Genomic DNA, 22,340 nt, shown 5'->3' on the forward strand with positions numbered 1-22,340 from the left:
AATAATTTATTTTTGACCCGCCACAAAAAATCAAAGCGGAGTATCAATACAAGAAACAATACAAACACTACACAAAACAGAAAAAACAAGAAACTAAAGCAAACGAGTAAGGCCTCTGTGGGCGGGCAGATACTTGTAAGTAGACTGGGGTATTTTGCCAGCACGCTCCGTGAGCTTCGACCCAATATCCGGGAAACTATAAACAGATATCCTGCCATCTATTAAATTCTCATAAAGGGTGAAGAAACAACCTTGAAACCATCCCGAATTCACTAATCCATCTCTTTTTCAATCGACCACATGTGCATAGGATACAGCTCCGACCGCATCAGCAGTATTAACGCCTATTAGAAGACCTGGGTACAGCACGATTTCGCTCTTGCCACCTCAGGATCCTGAACAACAGAGTATGAAATAAGAGTAACAAACTTTTCTTTTAAATATAAAAACACAACAACTTTTAATGAAATGGAAAATAAACTGCGCAATGATTCTCTACTAACTTAAATTATTGCCCTATGAGCAATACATTTTTATCCAACCAGATACGAAGTTTAAACTTCCTCCTTAGTAACAAATGTAAGCTTTGAACTTGTCACTTAGAAACGTACGAATGGCTCAGTTACCTTAATGAACGACAAGTCTGGTAAGCGGAATGGCAGAAGGTTGAAAAAACACTTTGAATTGGGGCTATTGATCTCAATTTACGTAAAGGGCACTAACTGTAAGCGCAATTTTTCAAATGAGCTGTCAATCGCCTCTCTATGACCATCTAGTAATCTGCTAGCCTTTGGGAAAAAAATAAGAGTGGAAAAAAGAAAAAGGGGATACATTAGTGCTATCCATTTTAAATGCTTTCCCAGCAGAAAATTTTTTTCCAGCATTTAATTTCGAGCATAAAACTTTGATTTTATGCTCAAAATTTACATTGAAGTTTAACATGGAAAATAGTTGGCATTTCTGAATACCAGCATTAAACATTTTTTACGTAAAATAATTTTTCGAAAAACACATTTCTTTCGGGCATTATGGGCAAAGATTCATCTTTACTAGGTTGAAGCTACTGCTTCATCAAAAATAAATGAAATTCATTGAATAAAAACACTGATAAATCTCTCTTGAGATGATACCACCTTTTCTATGATACTAAAAAGAAGACTGAAGTGCTCAGCCTTATGGTAGCACAGTTGGTTTGACCTTAGATTGGTAATGCGGGATCCAGAGATGGAACCCAGCTATAGAAAACATACAGTAGGTCCAGCACAGGGACCTTATTAGTCTAGAAGCCTCACTAATCTGATCACTTACTCCGAAGTGCTTAAAGTTTTTGTCATGAATTAAAGTATTGGAATAAATCTCTTCGCCATGGAATAAATCTCTTTTAGTTTTGCCTGTGATTTGTTGCTCAATTGGCTGTACTTAGATGGGTGCGTATTTTAAGTCTCTGAAGTAGTTGCATGTGTCACTTGCCATAAAGAGCCTCATGTAAATTGGCTAGTTACATAATACTCACAAGACGTGCGCTTTATCGTCTCTGACGGATTGAGCACAAGTGCAGAACTGTTCAAACCAATGTGATTCTTTGCTCCTTCCATTTGATGACCCTTGGGTAACAAAATAACTGGGGCTAAGAAGATAGTCAAAGTGGTCAAAAGGCAGCTCTCTTCGGGACTTAAAGAAAAAAAAAATAAGCGTCACTTGATTTCTGTCTAGTCTAACGGCATCTATGACACTGATCTATTGTTTCAAATTAGCCATTTTCAGGGTTGCCAAAGGGACACTTTTAGTGCTTTTTTGACACTTGTTCACTCTGGGTGACACCGTGCCACTATTGAGAAAAAAGGCAACTTTTTGAAAAAAAGGACACTTTTTGGCATTTTTTCAAAATTAGTGCAATATGTATTTATTTTCAGTTTTTTCTTAACTGCAACTGCTTTTAATTCGTGCTTTGTGCTTTTCAAGTTTGTTCTCGTCTTACAGATTTTTTTATTATCGTATCCACAGTACTTTCCTTTTCAAAAGCGCGAAAATTCAAACGGGGTGAAACATGTGATTTGCTCAAGAGAGTTTAGAAAAAGTTTTTTTTTTGATAAAAAACTGAAGCAAGCATATAACTGCTGGTAAGTAAAAGCTTAAGGTGTTTTATGACTTGTAGTCTACAGGAGTATACAGAGGTGCAGTCTTGATAGTAGTTAATAGCAAACTATCTGATCCTCATCCGATTTGCTGCTGCTTAATCATTTTTGGACGAAGGTGAACCTCAACAGGTTCTTCCCAAAGTCAACCTAATGGACACATGATTTTCGTTTTTTGCGTGTTTGGGGGGGGGGGGGTGACACGGGGCCCGATCCAAACACGCAATAAAAGAACTATGCGGCTTTTTTGTGTGTTTTTTAGGTGAACTTCACGAAATTTTCAAGTATACTTGAAAATCCCACTCAAGTTCTCACACCATATGACCGGGGGACCTATCTAAACTTTCAAATATTCTGGAAAAATGAGCAGGTTTTCACGCCGTGTGACCGAGGGACCTATCTAAACTTTCAAATATAGTGGAAAATGAGCAGGTTTTCACGCCGTGTGACCGGAGAACTTATCTAAATTTTCAAATATACTAGAAATATGAGCAAGTTCTCACGCTAGCGAAACGACCCGGGTTGCCGGGCCCTGGAGTCTCTTGGAGCGCCCTCTGGATGCTTTTTGGGCCCCTACGATCCCTCTAGGTCAGCTTAGGTCGCCCTGAGAATGGTCTAAGACCTTTTTGGGTGGCAAGGGACCGCACTAGGGAGCCCCTAAAGTGGTTCTCCTAAATCATCCCCAGGACCCTAGAGCGATCCCAGGCATCCCCGGTACCACTCTAGGGCCCTTTTGAGTGTCCTGGGACCGCATTAAGGCTCCCCCTAGAGTAGTCCTAGTTTCCCCTAAAGAAACCCTAGATCCCTAGAGTCATTCCAGGCTTCTCTGGGAGCGCTTTAGGGAATTGTCGGGTGCCCTGGGACCGCTCAAGTGCTCCTACAGCGGTATTAGGTGTTTGCTTGTCTCAGTCTCTGTCTTTGTCTGTTTGTATGTCCGAATCTGTGCGTATGTATATGTTTTTGTCTCTTTTACTCTACGAGCCTGCGTGTCTAGGCGGGTGTTTGCTTCTCCCACTGTCTGTATTTGTCTGTTTGTATTTCTGAATTTGTGTGTTTGAATATGTTTTTGTCTCTCTGACTTTCTCTACTTGTGAATCTTGGCGGGCGGTCGCTTGTCCCAGTGTCTGTCTATGTCTGTTTATATGTCTGAAAGTATCATAGTAATTGATACTTTCACCTAGATAAACCCATTAATTTACATCATTTTCAGTCCATTTTACACCATTTCAACATCAATTAATTATGTTAGGTAACCAAATTTGGTCTCATTTTTATAACTTTTCACAATGTAAAAAGGGCTCTAGACACCACCTAGATCATCTCATCAATTTACCCCCCCCCCCCCTTTCAATTGAAATCACACAATTTTAAATTACAAGTTCCGACATTTCTGCATTTTGTCGGATCCTGAGCTTAAAGATCGATACGGATCTTGTAAAATAAGAATTTTAGATGTAATTTTTAAAAATAGTTTAGTTATATTTCATTCTTTCTATACGACCGATGAAATGTAATAATTTAATATGTAGTAGATAGTTCGATATGAATATCTAAATAATTCATGTTATCTTCGTTTTTTCGTTCAATAGCCTTTAAAATCATACCTTTATCTAATTTTTTAAATTTCTCTTCAAGATCAGCTGCTTTAGAATCAAAACGCTTAGGTGCAATTACATCAACCATTCCACCTTTAAGATCAATAGTAATAACGAGTTTATTTCCATGTTTAGTTGTAACACATTTCATTCCTGTAATCACATTCTAAGACTACATTGTCTAAGTGAAGTATGAAACAAAGAAAGAAAAGGATATAATAAATGAAAAATAAAATCAAATAGGTGAAAAAACGAAGGTCTTTTGAGCCAGTAGCAAAATATGAAGGGGAAAATCAGGCAAATGTTTCGATAAGGATCTCCGCCATGTCGTCCTTAGTGCTAGAAAAAAAAAGCCAAATCTAACCTTCCGAAGTGAATTGTACACGAGGAGAAAATACACTGAATCAAGAAACCAGCTAAAGATCAATGAGAGAGAATTTACCAATTATTTACAAATTAGAGAAATATTCTGCTTGAGCAGATTTGGAAATTTTCCAAAACTTTGGAAATTGACACAACAGTGACGCTTGTACGTCTTTGCAGCAAGTTCTCATTGTATTTTATGTCTCGAGAAAAATTTTCCTTCAGATCAAGGGCCTACCGATGGGCTCTGTTTTGTCTCCTTTTTTGGCCAATTTTTATATAGAATTTATAGAATAATCTTAACTTAGGTGCAAATAAATCAACCATTCCACCGATAAAATCAATAGTAATAACGAGTTTATTTTCATATTTAGTTGTAACGCATTTCATGCCTGTAATCACGTTCTAAGACCGCTTAGATTCCGTAAGAATATGGTGGATTAATTTTATCTGCCTTATCATGTACCATTTTACACTCTTATGTTTCAAAAGGCAATGTGAAACATTTATAAAACACAGTGTTCATTTTCTTGACTGAATGATTAACCCATTAAAATGAAGACTAGCAGTATATCTCTTTTTAATTTATATTAAAGGTGTTATATATTTTAAAAATAAAGATTAAAAATATTGTTCATAATCAGGAGGGACGCACTTAAGTTTTTTTTCCTATTTTTCAGTACAAACTCCAAAAAGTATTTCTCAAATATAGAGGGGGGGTAAAACCTCCTAGCTGGTAAACCTGTTTGTAGTTACAGAAGACACCGACGCATCAAAGTTACATTTGAGCGACATATATAGGAAAACCATATTGGGTTACCACCCTGGTTACCATATATTACCAAGAAGGAAGACACTTGGTAAAACAGCTTGGCATTTGGGTAATTGGTTGTAGAATGCCACAAGACTAAATCTGTTAAAAATAAACTGCTCAAATCTAAAAAAAATATATTTTGAAGTTTTTAAAGTTGTTTCCTTTTAAGTGTAGGTGGCCCATTCGCATAAGTTATGAACTTGACTAACTTAACTTTTGAGTCTCTTGTATATATAATCAATCACTTCTATTATGTTGTATAATCAGCAAATCATTTTTTCCCAAGACTTTTCCTCTAAAATTTCACTTTGTTTGTCTTTTTTAGCGTATCAAATTTCTAACAACTCCATGGCGTGACATTCGTCCGGCTTGTGAGCTTGTGCTTATAAAAAAGAATGGCCATTCGCTTCAGGGGAAAGTACTTGAAGGTAAGCCATACTTTCAAATTTCTCTCTCCTAATAGATACGCTGCTCTCAATAGTTTCCAGACCAACTCTGTAATTGCCAATATTGGAGCTTACTGTATCAGTCGGCAAAGGGTGGGGCATACGTTCATTTACAATTTAGAGATAATTTTGTTTCTTGTGTGAGTGTTATTTACTAATTCTTGTTTTACTGCGTGATTTAAAGACTGGTATCTTATTTAATTAAATTCGCGTCACCCTGTAGGCTACTATGAATACATAGTTTTGAGTTTAAGTTTAATTGAGCACTTTTTTAAACATTTGGTGTGGCGTCAAAACGTGGATTTCACAACTCTATTCGTATGATGGTCAACTTAACATGCTGTTTCACAAACTTTTATCATATCGATAATATAATACGTTTTAAAGTAGGAAATTATAGTAAGCCTTATAACCTAAGTAAATACAAATTGCTTCAATAATGAGATCGTTTAGAGTTTCAAGTTGATGTGTTTTGTATATTTTTTTGTTAACAATGTGTATTTGACGCCTCTTTTGGTGTGAACCAGTACTCCTTCTCTCAATGCGTATTAATTGGGAGGGGCTATTTACCCTTTGAGAATATTCTGCATTGTGGCAACATCTTTAGTCTTAAGGCTAAAAATGTTTTTCGCTGTAATGCAATTTTCTGCTAAATCAATAGAGATTCTTGGAACACTAGAACTTCTAGTTTCCACTCGAATGAGTGCTTTTTCAGTTCTCTGGAGTCTTTGGTTAAATGCGATCATCATTGGGAAAATAGAAAAATAAACAAGCTGGCATCAGTGATCCTTCTTCTGGGAAAGAAATGAAAAACTTCCTGTTTTGTAGATAGGAGCTTGAAACTTTTATAATAAGGTTCTTTTATATGCTGGACTATATTATATATAATATATATATATATATATATATGTAATCAATATGAAATCAACAGATTTTTAATGCTAAGATTGTGAAGTACGAGAAGCGTTTTTTAAATTTACTTAAAGCTCCTTTTGGAGGTGTTTTGTCCTATTTTGAAAATGGAGCCAATTTCCTAAAGCTTTTTTCTTTTGTTGGGTAATTCTAAACTTAATTTTATGTGTTTAAAACCAGCATAAAAATTCAATTTCGTTAGATCGGTTTTCATTAACCTGAGTCTTTCTTTACTTACAGTCCGTTACCACGAACTGTTTAATAGTATGAGGATATTACTTTATTTTTTCTTCGAAGTTTTAACTTCAAGTTCATTTTAGTTTTTCCTGATTACAATCAAACTATCAAGCAGTGAAAATCTAATCAATCGATAAATAAAACAGAAACTGCGAGACAAAAATAATTTGAAGGATAGAACAATCCTTTAAAGGGGTAAAAATAAAACAGAGGTGTAGTTAGGGTTATCATTGCCCAGGGACAATGTCGCCCCTCCCCTCTCCACCGTTACTATCACAATTTAAGTAAATCATAGTACTGACATTAAGAATTCGGTGTAACCCTCAGAGGCTGTGCCGCGGTGACAACCGTCTTCATTGCTCCCCTGGCTATTTGAGTGCAATAAGGACAAGAGACAAAAAATGCACAAATAAAAATACTTGGTTAAAACCAAAAGTATAAATAAGAGACACCTATATTAAGATACTAGAGACATGTACAGCCATATATTAGAGAAAATCTATGTTCAGATACATTACAAAAATATTAAACTAAACTAAAGCTAAACCTTTTTCAGTCCGTTAGATTTTAGCCTAGCTTTGATTGGTAACCATTTTAGGGACTTCTTTTCTTAAGCCTTCTCTGTAGTTACATCCAGTGATTGCGTAATTGCTTAATAAGATAGTTTGCGTAATTGCTTAATAAGGCAACATTCCCCAAACATTAAGATTTGCCTTCAGCGCCCTTGCCACCTTGAATAATTATAATTGGATTATAATAACCTGGAAATTCTGACTTGGGAATTTGCAAGCTCTCAGACATATGTTTGCTATAAATTTCAAAAGGATTTCCTGAAGTCCTTCTAAAGGACTGAGAAGGACTCAATTTGGACTCAAAAGGAGTGCCTCCATTAAAAATAAACTCCAACTATCTTTAAATTAATTTAGAACAAGTGGTAACTATTTTAGAGTTACCACTATTTCTATAGTTACAGGAGAAATAAAACAAACCAAGTCATTTACACATCATCACGTGAACTTTGCTAAGTGTCTTTCTCCAGGTTACCTAAGTCTAATCTGAAATGATCTGCAAAGCTAATAATAAGTCTTCAGACATCAAACTGGGCCTACATTTAAAATAACGTTAATCGTTAAAATAAAACGCTATTACAAACGTAAAACGGTTAGTCAGACCAAGAAACTTGGCTTGTTCTTAGTTATACAATACAATAATAAAACATTGAAGAAAACACTAAGAAATTTAAAGTCCAGTTTTCGCAACAAAAGAATTCTTTGCTATTCTTCATCAGCTTCATCGAAAAGCTCGTACATCTTTGAATCGTACATCTTCAAACTGAAGATCTACAGAGGTGGTCAAACGGTATTTTGATGTTGGAAAACTCTCTGAATAGCAAGCATGTATATAGTCACGTCTTAGCCTAAAACGTCTTAGTGAAAAATGAATTCTGATTGATCAAACTGGCCATATACATCTTTGAAAAATTAGTAAAATCTGAAAGAAGAAGTACAGATAAAAATAAGCGAAACAAGCTAAAAATATATGGCATCAAAATGCTGAAGAAGCAGGGTCTTCCCTTTGAAGATGTAGTTATATTTGGGATTCTTAGGAATCAAGAGATTTTTAATGCTAAGATTGTGAAGGACGAGAAGCGTTTTTTAAATTTACTTAATTAATTCCGATATTTTGTTTTCTTGGTTCAACATCGCATCACTGACAAAATGAGATACTTCCCTTGAAACCCCATAACTTTGAAACAAAAGCGAAGTAAAAACTGAGAAAATCATGGTTTTCAGGTATGAATAGATGTAAGGTGATTACAGTGAACGAAAAATGTTTCTATTTTCCTATCGTTATTACTCTAAACAGGTTTTTAGATGGGGACAACATTATTACGTTTTGTGCACCTACAAAACGAAAAGTAAATTACATAGTTTAATACCAGCACTATGAACCTTACTTAACCTATATTTTCAGATGGCGAAGCGGAGTGTCCTCAAGGCAAAGAGCTCTCCAGAGAACATGTGGTCGTGTTGACCTATAAAGACTTGAATTGTGACATGGAAAAAGTTGATGTTTGAAAATAATAAAAAAAAAGTGTAAGGCAGCTAACTGCTAATGTTTTTTCAACTCGGGTATACGCACGTCAAACTTGGTTTTGTAATGTGTTGTTGCTTATTTACAAATATGCAGTAAGAACCCTTATTAAGCAGCCATTTAATAAGGGGTCTGTAATTTATCATAATATATATCTCAAGTTCTCATTTTTGTAAACGTTTTTGTGTTAATAAACACTGGTGACAAGGATTTTAGTGTCTATTCCCATCTAACGCATCAGCAGTTGAAAAGCCATTGAGAGGATTTCTGACCCCCCCCCCTAAAATGCAAAAGATAAGGGATTAACATTGGTTACATTTTAATCCACATCCTCTCCTGAAATAATTACTTAACTCAACTTGGCTGTACTAATTCATCATGTATAAAGTTACAAGATATTAATTATACAAGTGAGTAGAAATACTGTGTTTGGGCATTTCTTATAACATGTTTTAGTAGGTTTTCTTAGCCACCACAAATATGCTAACAATTTTGACAGCAAATTATCCATTTATTTAAGTTTGTCTTGGAATGAAGCAAGGTTAGTTTAACGAAAAATATGACAAAATGCCTGTAGAAATACTACATTCAAATTGTTCTTCTATATTTAAATATTTCCTTGTGAGAAACAAACTGAGTTTCATTTTACTTCTTCTGTTTCAGTTTGAAAAACAAATTAAAGAAATTCAATAGATAATATAGCCAACCCCGTACGCTTCGCAAGTCACAGGCTGGCTGTAACTTACCTAATGCACAACTGTCTATGCAGGACTACCATTCACACCTTTTCTGGAATAATCCTAAAATAGTTTTCTACTGATGTTTATGCTTTTTTAAGCGCTTATTTGTAATTGCTAGTATCGTTCAGATCAGTGAGGTATGCAATAGCAGGAATATCGCGGCCCACGCTCCATTTATGTCCGTTTCACCAAGTTTTTGTTATTTTTTGACAAAGAAAAAGATTAAATTTAATTTCAAATATTGATATGGTTGATTAGCTGTCCTCTCTTATCTGGTGACCTTGGGTTGCAATTTCACATGCACACGATATAATTCCTTATTTTAAACTATAAGATCAAATGCCTCTGTTGCCAAACTTTTCAATAATCTTATCCAAGAAAATATGACCGGTTCGTCCAGTCCGTTCCCTTTTCTCTATTTGGTTTTCAAGCGATCTTTTACTTGTATAAACCGAAAAGATCTCTTTATCTTAAAATCAAGAACAGTAAAAAAAATTTGAGACTTTCGCATCTTTTTTTTCAAGGTCCAGTGAAAGATTTTCTTGTTAAAATAGCTATTCTTTAATAAAAACAAAAAAATGTAAAATGTGTTCTTTAGCGTTACGTCTACCCAATCTATAGCAAAATCTGAGCTGCAATTATTTTCCTTTTCACATTTTTTTTTTATTGTTTATTGTTTTCGCTGCTGCTTTCATTGTTTTATTCTCGTTTGTTTTATAAAGTTCATTTGTATGATTTTTCTACGTTTTAAATATCAAAAACCTTGCTATTAACTGCCACAGCGTTAACAGTGTTTTTTTCCGTGGCTTCCGTAATACGTAATTTTTTTTCCAAAATGATCTTCTCAAGAAATAATAAGACTATCCTTTTAAAACTGATTTTCCTTGAGTAAATATGATACATTTAATTTCAACTATTTCGTTAATATTCAAGTTCAGTCTGGATGGCCGCCATGGTTTTGTTTGTAGCAGCTGGTTATGGTTTAAACGTACCGAACAACGGTTTGACAGTTAGTTTGAGTGCAGTTTATTGTGGTTACGTTAGCTTAAAGATAAACAATCTGAGTTCGGAAATAATCTATTGAACGTCGGTAAATGATTGATATTATTAAAATCTTTAATAGGACGGACTGGTTTGATGTTCTCTGCACACCCTCTTATGTTGCACACCCTCTGGTTTGATGTTAGAATAAAATTGGACGTGGTGATTCTAATTTCTCGTTCAATGTTAAGTTTCGAGCGATACTTACTGTTTATTACTGGGACAGCCGAAAAGCCAGATTCGCACAAACATGGCGCTTCAAATGAAACTAATATTTGTAGAGCATCACTCCCTCAAGCTATGGATTTTATTTCTTATTGATATCCAAAAATCAGGAAGTTCCCTGCTACCAAATTTTGTCTTCCGTAAATGTCACAAGACGGCTCAATAAGAGATTCTTATTCTAAAAAAGTAAATTCTGACGGCTAGATATTTTTCAAAATTTCTGCTTGAAAGTAATTGTCTAACCTTATGTTAACCTGTGATAGGTGATCTACAAAAACAAATTTCACAATGAAAAACAAAGTAATTTCATTTGAGGTTACACACTGGTACAACAGTCTTGTTTGGAACCTTCGTCATTTTAGGTATGAGTTACATAAAGTGCAATACTATACATAATATACAATCTATAAGAGGATATCTTAGAAACGCTTGAGTCCAGGAGAGGTAATGTAATGCCTCTTTTTTACACTCAATAAATACAATGACAAAGCCTCGTACTAACAACATTTTTTCCAAAAGACACTTCCCACATAGATTCCGCCCTCCTACGGCCCCTTCTCCGCCTGTTCCTATCGTGTCTCTTGTTCGCTGCTGTACCTCTAGATAGAATATAACTTCTGTCACTACTGTTGCGAAAAAAATCAACAAAATATCACCGTAATCTTTCTCTTTTTATTGTTTTTACAAAGGTGGCCCAAGTAAATTCAGTTTCCTATTCAGCAAATTTAAAATTAAAAGTTATAGCACCCATAAAAAGGCTTGAAAGTAGATGTAAGTGCAAAAACCCCTCCTATTCCTCTGTTTCCAAACTCTGTTTCTAAACCAGATAGGTTGGTCTTATTCAAAATCATAGTGATTCTGATTGATTTCAAGCACAGATTGTTCTTGGAACAAAATAGATGTTTATGAGTTGGGAAGCAAAAATCAACAGAAGGGAAATTTCTAAAAGTTGAGTATGGGGTCACTTTTCCTTAAAAACTGATTATTGATAAGCAATCAACTGATTGCGCGATTTATTTGTAATTGGATGAATTTTCATTTTAAGTAATTGGTGTTTTACTTTTGAGTTTTATTTTTATTTTTTGCCATTTTGTCACTTTGTCATTTCATTTATTTTTATTCTTTGTAATTGATGTTTATTCTTTATCATTTTAAGTAATTGATTTATGAATTGGTTGTTATTCCGACAGTTTTATTTTGAATTCATTTGCCAATTATTTTTAGCACCTATATCACTTTTTAAATTTACTCTTTTTCAATTAACTTTAGGACTTTGTCACTTTTTCTCTCTCTATCATTTTTGATTATCGATGTAAAACAAAAATCCGTATTTTCGTGAAGCTTTTCGCTGTTCGGAACCATCACCACTAATTTGTGAAACACCCTATCTAGGCTTAGCACCTTCTTGATTATTCATGTTTAATAAAAATTTGACAACAATAGATACTATCTACTGTTGTAATTTTTTTGTTTCGGTAACTATTGAGCCAAATCGCTGTTTGCTTGTAGTTCGTTACCACAAGCTGTTTGATTAACCAACAAACCTTGCAAAACACTCTCTCTGAAAGGGGAAGAATGGAGGGAGGGGACATAAATTCATGGCCACTTCGCATGGGTAAAGTCCTGTACAGTTAAAATGGGGAGTGACATTAAAACTTAAACTAACAAATATTATTCCGTATATGAAAGGGGTTGTCCCCTGCTCAACGTCCCGGTCTTTACGTTAAAGTTTTTTATTGTTGTAAAAGAAGAGTTGTGAGAAAGAGTCAAACTTTAGCGTAAAGAGTGGGGCGTTGAGGAGGGGTCAGCCCCTTTCATATAAGGAACAATTTATGTTCGTTTTAAGTTTACTGTCGCTCCATACTCTAGTTAAAACAATATTTGTTTTTTATTTAATCACTTAAAGAGAGCAATGGAACTTTCGGTTGCCGATCAAATTAACTCTCTCTGCCGATCATCTAGAATAACTCAATCAATATAATCAGTCCTTAAAAGAGGATTGAACTTGCATCCATAATCTTCCCTCTAGTCAAAAATACAAATTTCCACATTATATATTAGAACTTGGAACTTCTACAATTCGGTTTCTGGATCTGATAATACGAATTCTAGTAAGATTTCTTGACTTTTGGAAGGGATGTCTAGTTACTTTGAAAATCAGGCCAATTTTCTTAGGCTCTTCGCCATAGATGGGTGACATTAAATTTACCAAGCTTTGAATATTTTGAATCAAAATGAAATTCGTTTCCTTTTATGTATCTATTAAGCCTCAGCACTGTTTCTATTTTCATAAATGCAGAAACAGAAAAAAAAAATGGAAAAAAAAAAAACAGTTTTGTCGAAACCTAGTGACCTGTCTTCTGTTCTGTTTTTTTTTGGGGGGGGGGAACAGAAAACAGCTGTTTTTATATAAAAAAAAAGACCAGCATTTTTTTTTCATTTTTGCTTGCCTTCCTCTTTTTTAGGATGTCACGCTCCGTGAGCTTCGACCCAATATCCGGGAAACTATAAACAGATACCCTGCCATCTATTAAATTCTCATAAAGGGTGAAGAAACCACCTTGAAACCATCCCGAATTCACTAATCCATCTCTTTTTCAATCGACCACATGTACATAGGATACAGCTCCGACCGCATCAGCGGTATTAACGCCTATTAGAAGACCTGGGTACAGCACGATTTCGCTCTTGCCACCTCAGGATCCTGAACAACAGAGTATGAAATAAGAGTAAAAAACTTTTCTTTTAAATATAAAAACACAACAAGTTTTAATGGAATGGAAAATAAACTGCGCTATGATTCTCTACTAACTTAAATTATTGCCCTATGAGCAATACATTTTTATCCAACCAGATCGAAAATTTAAACTTCCTCCTTAGTAACAAATGTAAGCTTTGAACTTGTCACTTAGAAACGTACGAATGGCTCAGTTACCTTAATGAACGACAAGTCTGGTAAGCGGAATCGCAGAAGGTTGAAAAAAACACTTTGAATTGGGGCTATTGATCTCAATTTACGTAAAGGGCACTGACTGTAAGCGCAATTTTTCAAATGAACTGTCAATCGCCTCTCTATGACCATCTAGTAATCTGCCAGCCTTTGGGAAAAAGAAGTAAAAGTAGAAAAAAGAAAAAGGGGATACATTAGTGCTATCCATTTTAAATGCTTTCCCGGCAGAAATTTTTTTTCCAGCATTTAATTTTGAGCATAAAACTTTGATTTTATGCTCAAAATTTACATTGAAGTTTAACATGGAAAATAGTTGGCATTTCTGAATACCAGCATTAAACATTTTTTACGTAAAATAATGTTTCGAAAAACACATTTCTTTCGGGTATTATGGGCAAAGATTCATCTTTACTAGGTTGAAGCTACTGCTTCATCAAAAATATATGAAATTCATTGAATAAAAACACTGATAAATCTCTCTTGAGATGATACCACCTTTTCTATGATACTAAAAAGAAGACTGAAGTGCTCAGCCTTATGTTAGCACAGTTGGTTTGACCTTAGATTGGTAATGCGGGATCCAGAGATGGAACCCAGCTATAGCAAACATACAATAGGCCCAGCACAGGGACCTTATTAGTCAAGAAGCCTCACTAATCTGATCACTTACTCCGAAGTGCTTAAAGTTTAGGGCGTGAATTAAAGTATTGGAATAAATCTCTTCGCCATGGAATAAATCCCTTTTAGTTTTGCCTGTGATTTGTTGCTCAATTGGCTGTACTTAGATGGGTGCGTATTTTAAGTCTCTGAAGTAGTTGCATGTGTCACTTGCCATAAAGAGCCTCATATAAATTTGCTAGTTACATAATACTCACAAGACGTGCGCTTTATCGTCTCTGACGGATTGAGCACAAGTGCAGAACTGTTCAAACCAATGTGATTCTTTGCTCCTTCCATTTGATGACCCTTGGGTAACAAAATAACTGGGGCTAAGAAGATAGTCAAAGTGGTCAAAAGGCAGCTCTCTTCGGGACTTAAAGAAAAAAAAAATAAGCGTCACTTGATTTCTGTCTAGTCTAACGGCATCTATGACACTGATCTATTGTTTCAAATTAGCCATTTTCAGGGTTGCCAAAGGGACACTTTTAGTGCTTTTTTGACACTTGTTCACTCTGGGTGACACCATGCCACTATTGAGAAAAAAAAGCAACTTTTTGAAAAAAAAGGACACTTTTTGGCATTTTTTCAAAATTAGTGCAATATGTATTTATTTTCAGTTTTTTCTTAACTGCAACTGCTTTTAATTCGTGCTTTGTGCTTTTCAAGTTTGTTCTCGTCTTAGAGATTTTTTTATTATCGTATCCACAGTACTTTCCTTTTCAAAAGCGCGAAAATTCAAACGGGGTGAAACATGTGATTTGCTCAAGAGAGTTTAGAAAAAGTTTTTTTGATAAAAAACTGAAGCAAGCATATAACTGCTGGTAAGTAAAAGCTTAAGGTGTTTTATGACTTGTAGTCTACAGGGGTATACAGAGGTGCAGTCTTGATAGTAGTTAATAGCAAACTATCTGATCCTCATCCGATTTGCTGCTGCTTAATCATTTTTGGACGAGGGTGAACCTCAACAGGTTCTTCCCAAAGTCAACCTAATGGACACACGATTTTCGTTTTTTGCGTGTTTGGGGGGGGGGTGACACGGGGCCCGATCCAAACACGCAATAAAAGAACTATGCGGCTTTTTTGTGTGTTTTTTAGGTGAACTTCACGAAATTTTCAAGTATACTTGAAAATCCCACTCAAGTTCTCACACCATATGACCGGGGGACCTATCTAAACTTTCAAATATTCTGGAAAAATGAGCAGGTTCTCACGCCGTGTGACCGAGGGACCTATCTAAACTTTCAAATATAGTGGAAAATGAGCAGGTTTTCACGCCGTGTGACCGGAGAACTTATCTAAATTTTCAAATATACTAGAAATATGAGCAAGTTCTCACGCTAGCGAAACGACCCGGGTTGCCGGGCCCTGGAGTCTCTTGGACCGCCCTCTGGATGCTTTTTGGGCCCCTACGATCCCTCTAGGTCAGCTTAGGTCGCCCTGAGAATGGTCTAAGACCTTTTTGGGTGGCAAGGGACCGCACTAGGGAGCCCCTAAAGTGGTTCTCCTAAATCATCCCCAGGACCCTAGAGCGATCCCAGGCATCCCCGGGACCACTCTAGGGCCCTTTTGAGTGCCCTGGGACCGCATTAAGGCTCCCCCTAGAGTGGTCCTAGTTTCCCCTAAAGAAACCCTAGATCCCTAGAGCCATTCCAGGCCCCTCTGGGACCGCTTTAGAGAATTGTCGGGTGCCCTGGGACCGCTCAAGTGCTCCTACAGCGGTATTAGGTGCCCCTAGCACTAGGACTAGGGGCACTAGGACTAGGAATGGTCCTGGGTTCTCCTGGCACTAGGACTAGATATCTGCTCACTTTTCGTAAGCCTTCATAACATAGAATGCACCGTATGTGAAATCCAGCACAGTCTTTTCCTTATAAAGGTCTCTTCATACTGTCTAGGTTTTTCGGTTCGGTCCATCTTGAGCCGCGAAGATGGTAAAGGCCTAGCGCAAAATATTTCGGATTTGCTTAGACATTTGTTGTGCACCATTCTCCTTTTGGTGAAAAGGATTGCGATTAAATAAGCCTTTCCATTGTCTTTTACAGACACCGTCGACCTCTTCTCAGAAGAAAGAGAGTGGGCAAAGAGAAACGGATTTTCCTCGAAAAAACATAGCTATTCTTGATACCAAAAGCCTTTTTTGTGGTTTTCTGTGCTTTTTCTTTTTTATTTCAACATTTGAATGAGCACATGTGATATTTGTCTTGTCACTATTTGCAAAGAATTTGACATTTCTTTGTTTTTTGAAGAATAGATTAGCTTTATACAGAACAAGTGATATTTGTCTTGTCATTATTTCTCTCCTTATCAAGTTTATCTCTTAGTTAATTGATCTCATGAATACATTAATGTTTGGATAAAATAACGCTGTGGTTGTGTATTTTTGCAAGAGCAGCGTTACCAAACGCGTTGGCGAAAGCCAGGTGAAAACGATGTGAAGCACGTTCCAAGCCAAGCGTGTTTCACTCGCTTTTCAATATCAGTCTGTGGGAAATGGTGGACAAAATTTTGCAGGAGATCTGATATGCTACTGAAGGAAAAGAGGGAGCGAGGGCAATTCAGCTGTGTCGGCTGCGACAGACATCGTATCTGTGGTCTGCCGGCGCGAATATTTTAAGCCATGTGTTCATTATGGCTTTTCCGGCCGAGGCGGCTAGGGCGGCTCATAGTGAGGACAGGTTTTACCGCCGTTTTCGTTTTCTCGCCGTACAGAGTAGACATTTTGGCTGAAAATTTAAAAGCTAAACAACACATTTTGTCATTCATCTTAGTTGTACTCTAACTTTTTTTACGTTCCTGTAACACCACAAACGCAGCACAAATGATTCAGGATCTTCTGCAGTTCCTGAAATAAGACTGCGCTTTGAAAAGTTTTGCCAAAAACGACGAAAATGAAAACTGTCGTCCAAAAAGCGGCAAAGCCAGCTCTGGTGCCGGAAAACACCATAATAAAAACAGTGCTTTACCGAGTTTTCGGAAGAAGAATAACTAGTGCAACCGAAGGTTCGAAAGAACCCGAGAATTTGTACTGAATTCTTTTTCTTCTTCGCGTACTAGGCGATTTGAGGTTTTACATGAGATTTTACTTTTTTAAAGAGCCGATTTACTTTTACTTGAAAAAAAAAGAACGTAAATCTGGCCCTGGAGTTGTTAGAAAACCATTTAAAGCCTTTTTTTGTCAACTTTTAAAGTATATTGGCTAATTTTCTAGGACACTAAAGTGTCCCTTTTTCGCTGAAATGAGACATTATTCGTAAAAAGCTTCGGCAGCCCTGGCTATTTTGGCAGCGATTATAAATTTACGGTTGGTGATTTTGTGATTACACAAATCGAAAGAATGAGGAATGCTCTAAGCTTAATTGGTACTTTTTTGTTTTTATCAAAATATTCAGTGGAATAACACTTTTATTATTAAAGTTTCTTAAGAAATATTCCAAAGTTCCCATTGATATATTTGCATGCATTGCTGTTTTATTCATTGTTGAGTAACACAAAGCCTGGTTTAATCTTTGACCTGTGTCTAATTTATAGCCTATTGCAAAAGTAACAATAATTGGTTGTATATACTAAGTAAGCTTTCAATTTTTATAAACTATTAAAACAAAATAATTCATAAACTGAGGATTAATGGTCAGATATGAAGGTTATGTAACTTATGAAGAGGTTAAAAGACCTCTTTTTGGGAAAGACCACTTTTCTTTGGCATTCTGGAGAAATTAAGATGGTTTTTTGACCAACCCTATTTTACTACAGATTGGTGCAATTTGAGGGCAGTAGCAAGCAAGAACCCCATTTTCTTGGTCAAATATTCACCAATGATTTGTCAACATAAATTAAAAATGTGGTGTCTATTTTGACAATCAAAAGAAAAAAATATATTTAACATTGTGATTTATAGAATAGATATCAAGTAATAGAAGTTACATTCTTAGAATGAAAATTAAATCAGCTTTCTGTTAATATATGAATAAAACTGAAGCAATAAAAAGCTTTATACATCAAAATAGGATAATTGGTATTCCCAAAAAGAGGTCCTTGTAAGTCAATAAACTAATGATTTCAAGTATTTTATCTTAGACAATTTTAGTAATAACCACATTGATATTTAGCTTAGATTTTTAGGTTTTCTCTGATATAGCCTATATAATTCTTCCCATTTCCTCTCTGTTAGCAAGATATGAGGGTTTTAGTTATACATAATTTTGCTCAATTATATACTGTTTTTTACCCTAGGCCTCACTCTGAAGTAAAAATTCTTTTCTTAAAACAATTCCTTCTCAACAGCCCTAATTCTAGACTTATACTGTCATTTAATTTGCAATTTAATGATCTTGATGAATAATTGATGCTTCTGTAATTGCTACTTTCTCACCTACTTGATTTTATTTTTCCTTTTGTTATATCCTTTCCTTTCTTGTTTCATAAGAAGGTTGGGGATGGCCTTATCCAGTTTCAATCTAAGTTTGAGTGCCTCTTTAGAGGTCAAAAATGATCAAATGACAATTAGACATACCCTAAAATCCCTATCTGCTCAACAGCCCAATGTGACATTAGGTCAAAATTCCAAGATATTTGTTTTCACCAAAATCAAAGGAATGTGCCTCTGGAGGGCAACATGATTTATGATCCATAGTAAATATATACAAGATTCCATAACTAACAAGGTGAACACACTACCAAATTCCTTTATTTTAATGAAATTTCCAAATACAATAAACAAGTTACTTGCATGCCCCCATTCCCATTGATGGTCCTATCAATGGCCTATTGAACCTATAAAACTAAACAAAAATATTAAAATGATGAATTTCCTACTCTACAATATGTAGGATGCCCTTATTAATCAGATTATCATATAATCAGAATGCTATATTTCCTTCTATTATTATAAAAATCATTTCAAATTACATTTTGGTAAATTATGCACTTAATCACACATAAAGACAAATTCTATACTGAGAAAATAACCAATTTAATATAGGAACTATAATGTATGACTAGACTGATGTAATGGAGAAATACTTCTGCAATATGAAGGTTGCATACAGGACCATCAGAAAGGGGGGGGGGTCATTTGTGAGCAAATTGATTAGTATATTTGGAAAGAGCATAAAAAGGAATCAACCACAGTGTTCACCTTGTCCCTATGTCAGTTATGGAACCTTGTATATGATTACCATAAATTCTGAAGACATTAAGGAGGGACATGATTGCAGCAATTATAATATTTAGGAAATTAAATTAATAGGTAATCTTTGCCTTGCTCTGGATTATTATGGAGATGCTTTCACATAATCCTATCACTAGAGCCAATAGGTATTGTTGCTAGTTGGTGCACTAAAGATCATACTCTGGGTCCTATACTGCCATGAAGAAATGGATCCTACTTTGCATTTACAGATCAAAAGCTTTCTTTTTCTTATTGTCTGGATTGTTATGAAGATGTTTTCATGCAAACTTAGAGCTGGAACCTAATTCTAGGTCCTACAGCAGGTTGCTGTAGCTGAATTCAAGTTCCAGGTCCTATATTACCAAGCATAGACTGATCCTAATGTATTACAATAGGACAAAAAGAAGAATCAAAGGATGTTTCCTTTTTGTATTTGAATTCTGCCTTACTTCTAGGCACTGGCCTGGTGTAAATTGAGAGGGAAAGAGGAAAACTGAAGAGGGAAAGAAGGGGAATTGAAAGAGGGAAAGAGGGAATTGAGAGGGAACTTGCTATAAATTTTGAAAGTAGCCTACCTTTGGTTTGGTCTTGAAAATTAACTATAGTGGGCTCAATTTTAAAAAAAATATGCACTAAATCTTAAAATATTAAATTCTTCAAAGTATAAACTTCCATGTGAAAATTCAAAAAATACTAGAATGAAAACTATATGAATATATGTCTTGAACAGCACTTGAAGTACAGTAATAAAAATAAACTCTATTTGGTATATAATGATATTCATTGCTGGAAACTCAGCAATTCAAGATTTTATTTCAATGTAATTTTTATTTGTATTTTTCAATGTTGTTTATACTTTTATGGTGGAGAGGGAGGGGGGTAGTCACCTAAATCCTGTTTGTAGTGATTTTTGTTTGTTTTCAGGTTTGACCTTAAATTATTTAATTTAGTTTTTACTTGTTTTAAGATTTATTTATTTAAATTTAAATAAAATAAATGTTTAAGAAAATAAATGTTTTCTTCAAATTTTAAATAAATCATAATTTTTAAGAAAATAAATGTTTTCTTCAAATTTTAAATAAATCATAATTTCAGAAAACTTACACTAAATAATAAAATGTTACATGCTTTAAAAATGGCAGTACTTGAATAAACAACTTAAATAAATTATGCAACGTTAGTTATTTTATTTATATTCTAGCGAGTCATTGCTCAAGGTCTATTTGTAGAAGAAATCATGTTGATGCTGGAAAATATCCAAAAATCACAACACATTATACAGTAGTGCCTAGGGAAACTGACTCACGTTGGAAAGGTAAGATTTTAATGCTAAATGTAAACTATTACTGGAATTTAAGGTAATAGCATTGGTCAGGTTGGTTTAAGGGTTTTTTTTTTTTTTGCATTGAATGCCTCATTTATTGTGCTGGTTATAAAATGTATGAAACTTTTTGGCATCACAAGAAAGTTTGGAAAAAAGCCTTTTCAGGACAAACAATAAAGATTTTTGGGTAGATTAGATTATTCATTTCCTTTGGGGGTGGGGTGGGGGATTAAACTTAAATATTAGCAAAAAGGTTCAAAGAAAAAGATACAGAACTTTAGACAAATCGAACTGTTGTTTCCCAATATTTTGCTGGGCCTTCAGAGATATAATTCTCTTGTTTCATTTAAGCTCAACATATTCCAAATCTGATAATTCAAATCGTTTTATAAACAAATAATGGATATTTAAAAAATGTTGTGTATTTTATATATCTATTTGGGTTCTTTCTAAATACAGGACATAAATTGGGGGGTATGCTTAGAAATTGTCCTTAGATGCAATCTCAGTCCTGTTATTGTTATTGGTTTTGAGCTATTTCCCACTTTTGTTACACAAGCAAAGCAAATATTAAGACCTCAAAACAATAATAACAACAATAGTCCCTTATCTGTAGTTTGTTATTGTGGCCAAACCTGAGATACGTTTTTGTGATCAAGTGTCTGCAGAGAAAGTATTTATAAATGGCATTTGCCATTGACATTCCAATGCAAAGTTGGTTGGCTGTATTTATTATATTGAACTGGGTATTGCTATATATTTTTTGAGTCAAGATGGAATTCTGTTCACTGTTGCTTGAGATATTGCCAACTGAAGGACAAAAATGTTATCTTTTCGTTTTAATCACTGAGTTTCAACCAAAAGTGGCACAAAACAAAAATAATGATGTATCTGAGCAACACTACTAAGGAAAGTTAATTATGCTGTTTTTCTGGGAAAATGCACAAATTCTTGTATTAAATATTTAAAAAAACAGGTTAATTTTATTTACATATTATAAAATGTTTTCATGGTGCAATGAGTTATGCCATGGCGCTCATGGCACAAAACATACAATGTTGATTTTTACCATAAAAATTAATGAACCAGTAACTGAAATGTCATTTATTAACTATAATTTTTAATTAGAATAGTTCATAATAGCTAGTACACAATGAATTGATTTTTTAGACTCCCCAGAAAAAGCCAACTTGCAGGCCTCCCTTCTGGCAAATGCTCTTCTGAGGTCCTCTCTATTGCGAAACTTTTTAAATGGTTTTATTTGACAAGATAAGGCAACAGTGTATGAAAATTAGGAACAATTAAAAATGTCTGAAGATTGATCTGATATACTATTTTCCGAAATTTCCATTTTTCAATTGTTGCTTAAAACAATAAAAATTCCAAAATCCAAATAAAAAAGTAGCAGCTAAACATTACCTAAATTTATAATAGATGCAAGGAGCTATTGTTAGTGACAACTTGTACATGTGCCTTTTTTACCCTTTTTTTCTAATTTGCTTTAAAAGTATAGAATTTTTTTCTAAGAATACCTCTAGGCCTTACCTTGTCAGTAAGCTTTTTGGTAATACACATTATACCTACAGAGACATTACAGAAGACGGAATTAATCATGTTTAAAGTTTTTTATTTAATTC

The 22,340-nt window shown here is 34.8% G+C and overlaps 1 protein-coding gene and 1 long non-coding RNA gene across 3 annotated transcripts in view; both read left to right on the top strand.

The window, feature by feature from the left end:
- Positions 1-5,226: 5,226 nt before the first annotated feature.
- Positions 5,227-8,806, top strand: LOC136038822 (uncharacterized). The gene is made up of 2 exons (XR_010620313.1): positions 5,227-5,335; positions 8,477-8,806. It is a non-coding gene; the product is annotated as an uncharacterized LOC136038822 (long non-coding RNA).
- An 8,675-nt stretch (positions 8,807-17,481) lies between these two features.
- The window catches only part of LOC136038821 (electron transfer flavoprotein-ubiquinone oxidoreductase, mitochondrial-like), a 204,413-nt gene continuing 199,554 nt past the window's right edge, over positions 17,482-22,340 (top strand). For both annotated transcript variants that reach the window (XR_010620312.1, XM_065722224.1), the window contains exons 1-2: positions 17,482-17,571; positions 20,581-20,694. Coding sequence is in view for 1 of the 2 variants with exons in the window: in XM_065722224.1 (XP_065578296.1) it covers positions 17,547-17,571; positions 20,581-20,694 (139 nt within the window). In the remaining variant the exon portion in view is untranslated. The remainder of the gene's footprint in view (positions 17,572-20,580; positions 20,695-22,340) is intronic.

This window comes from Artemia franciscana, chromosome 18, assembly GCF_032884065.1.
Source record: "Artemia franciscana chromosome 18, ASM3288406v1, whole genome shotgun sequence".
NCBI lineage: Eukaryota > Metazoa > Arthropoda > Branchiopoda > Anostraca > Artemiidae > Artemia > Artemia franciscana.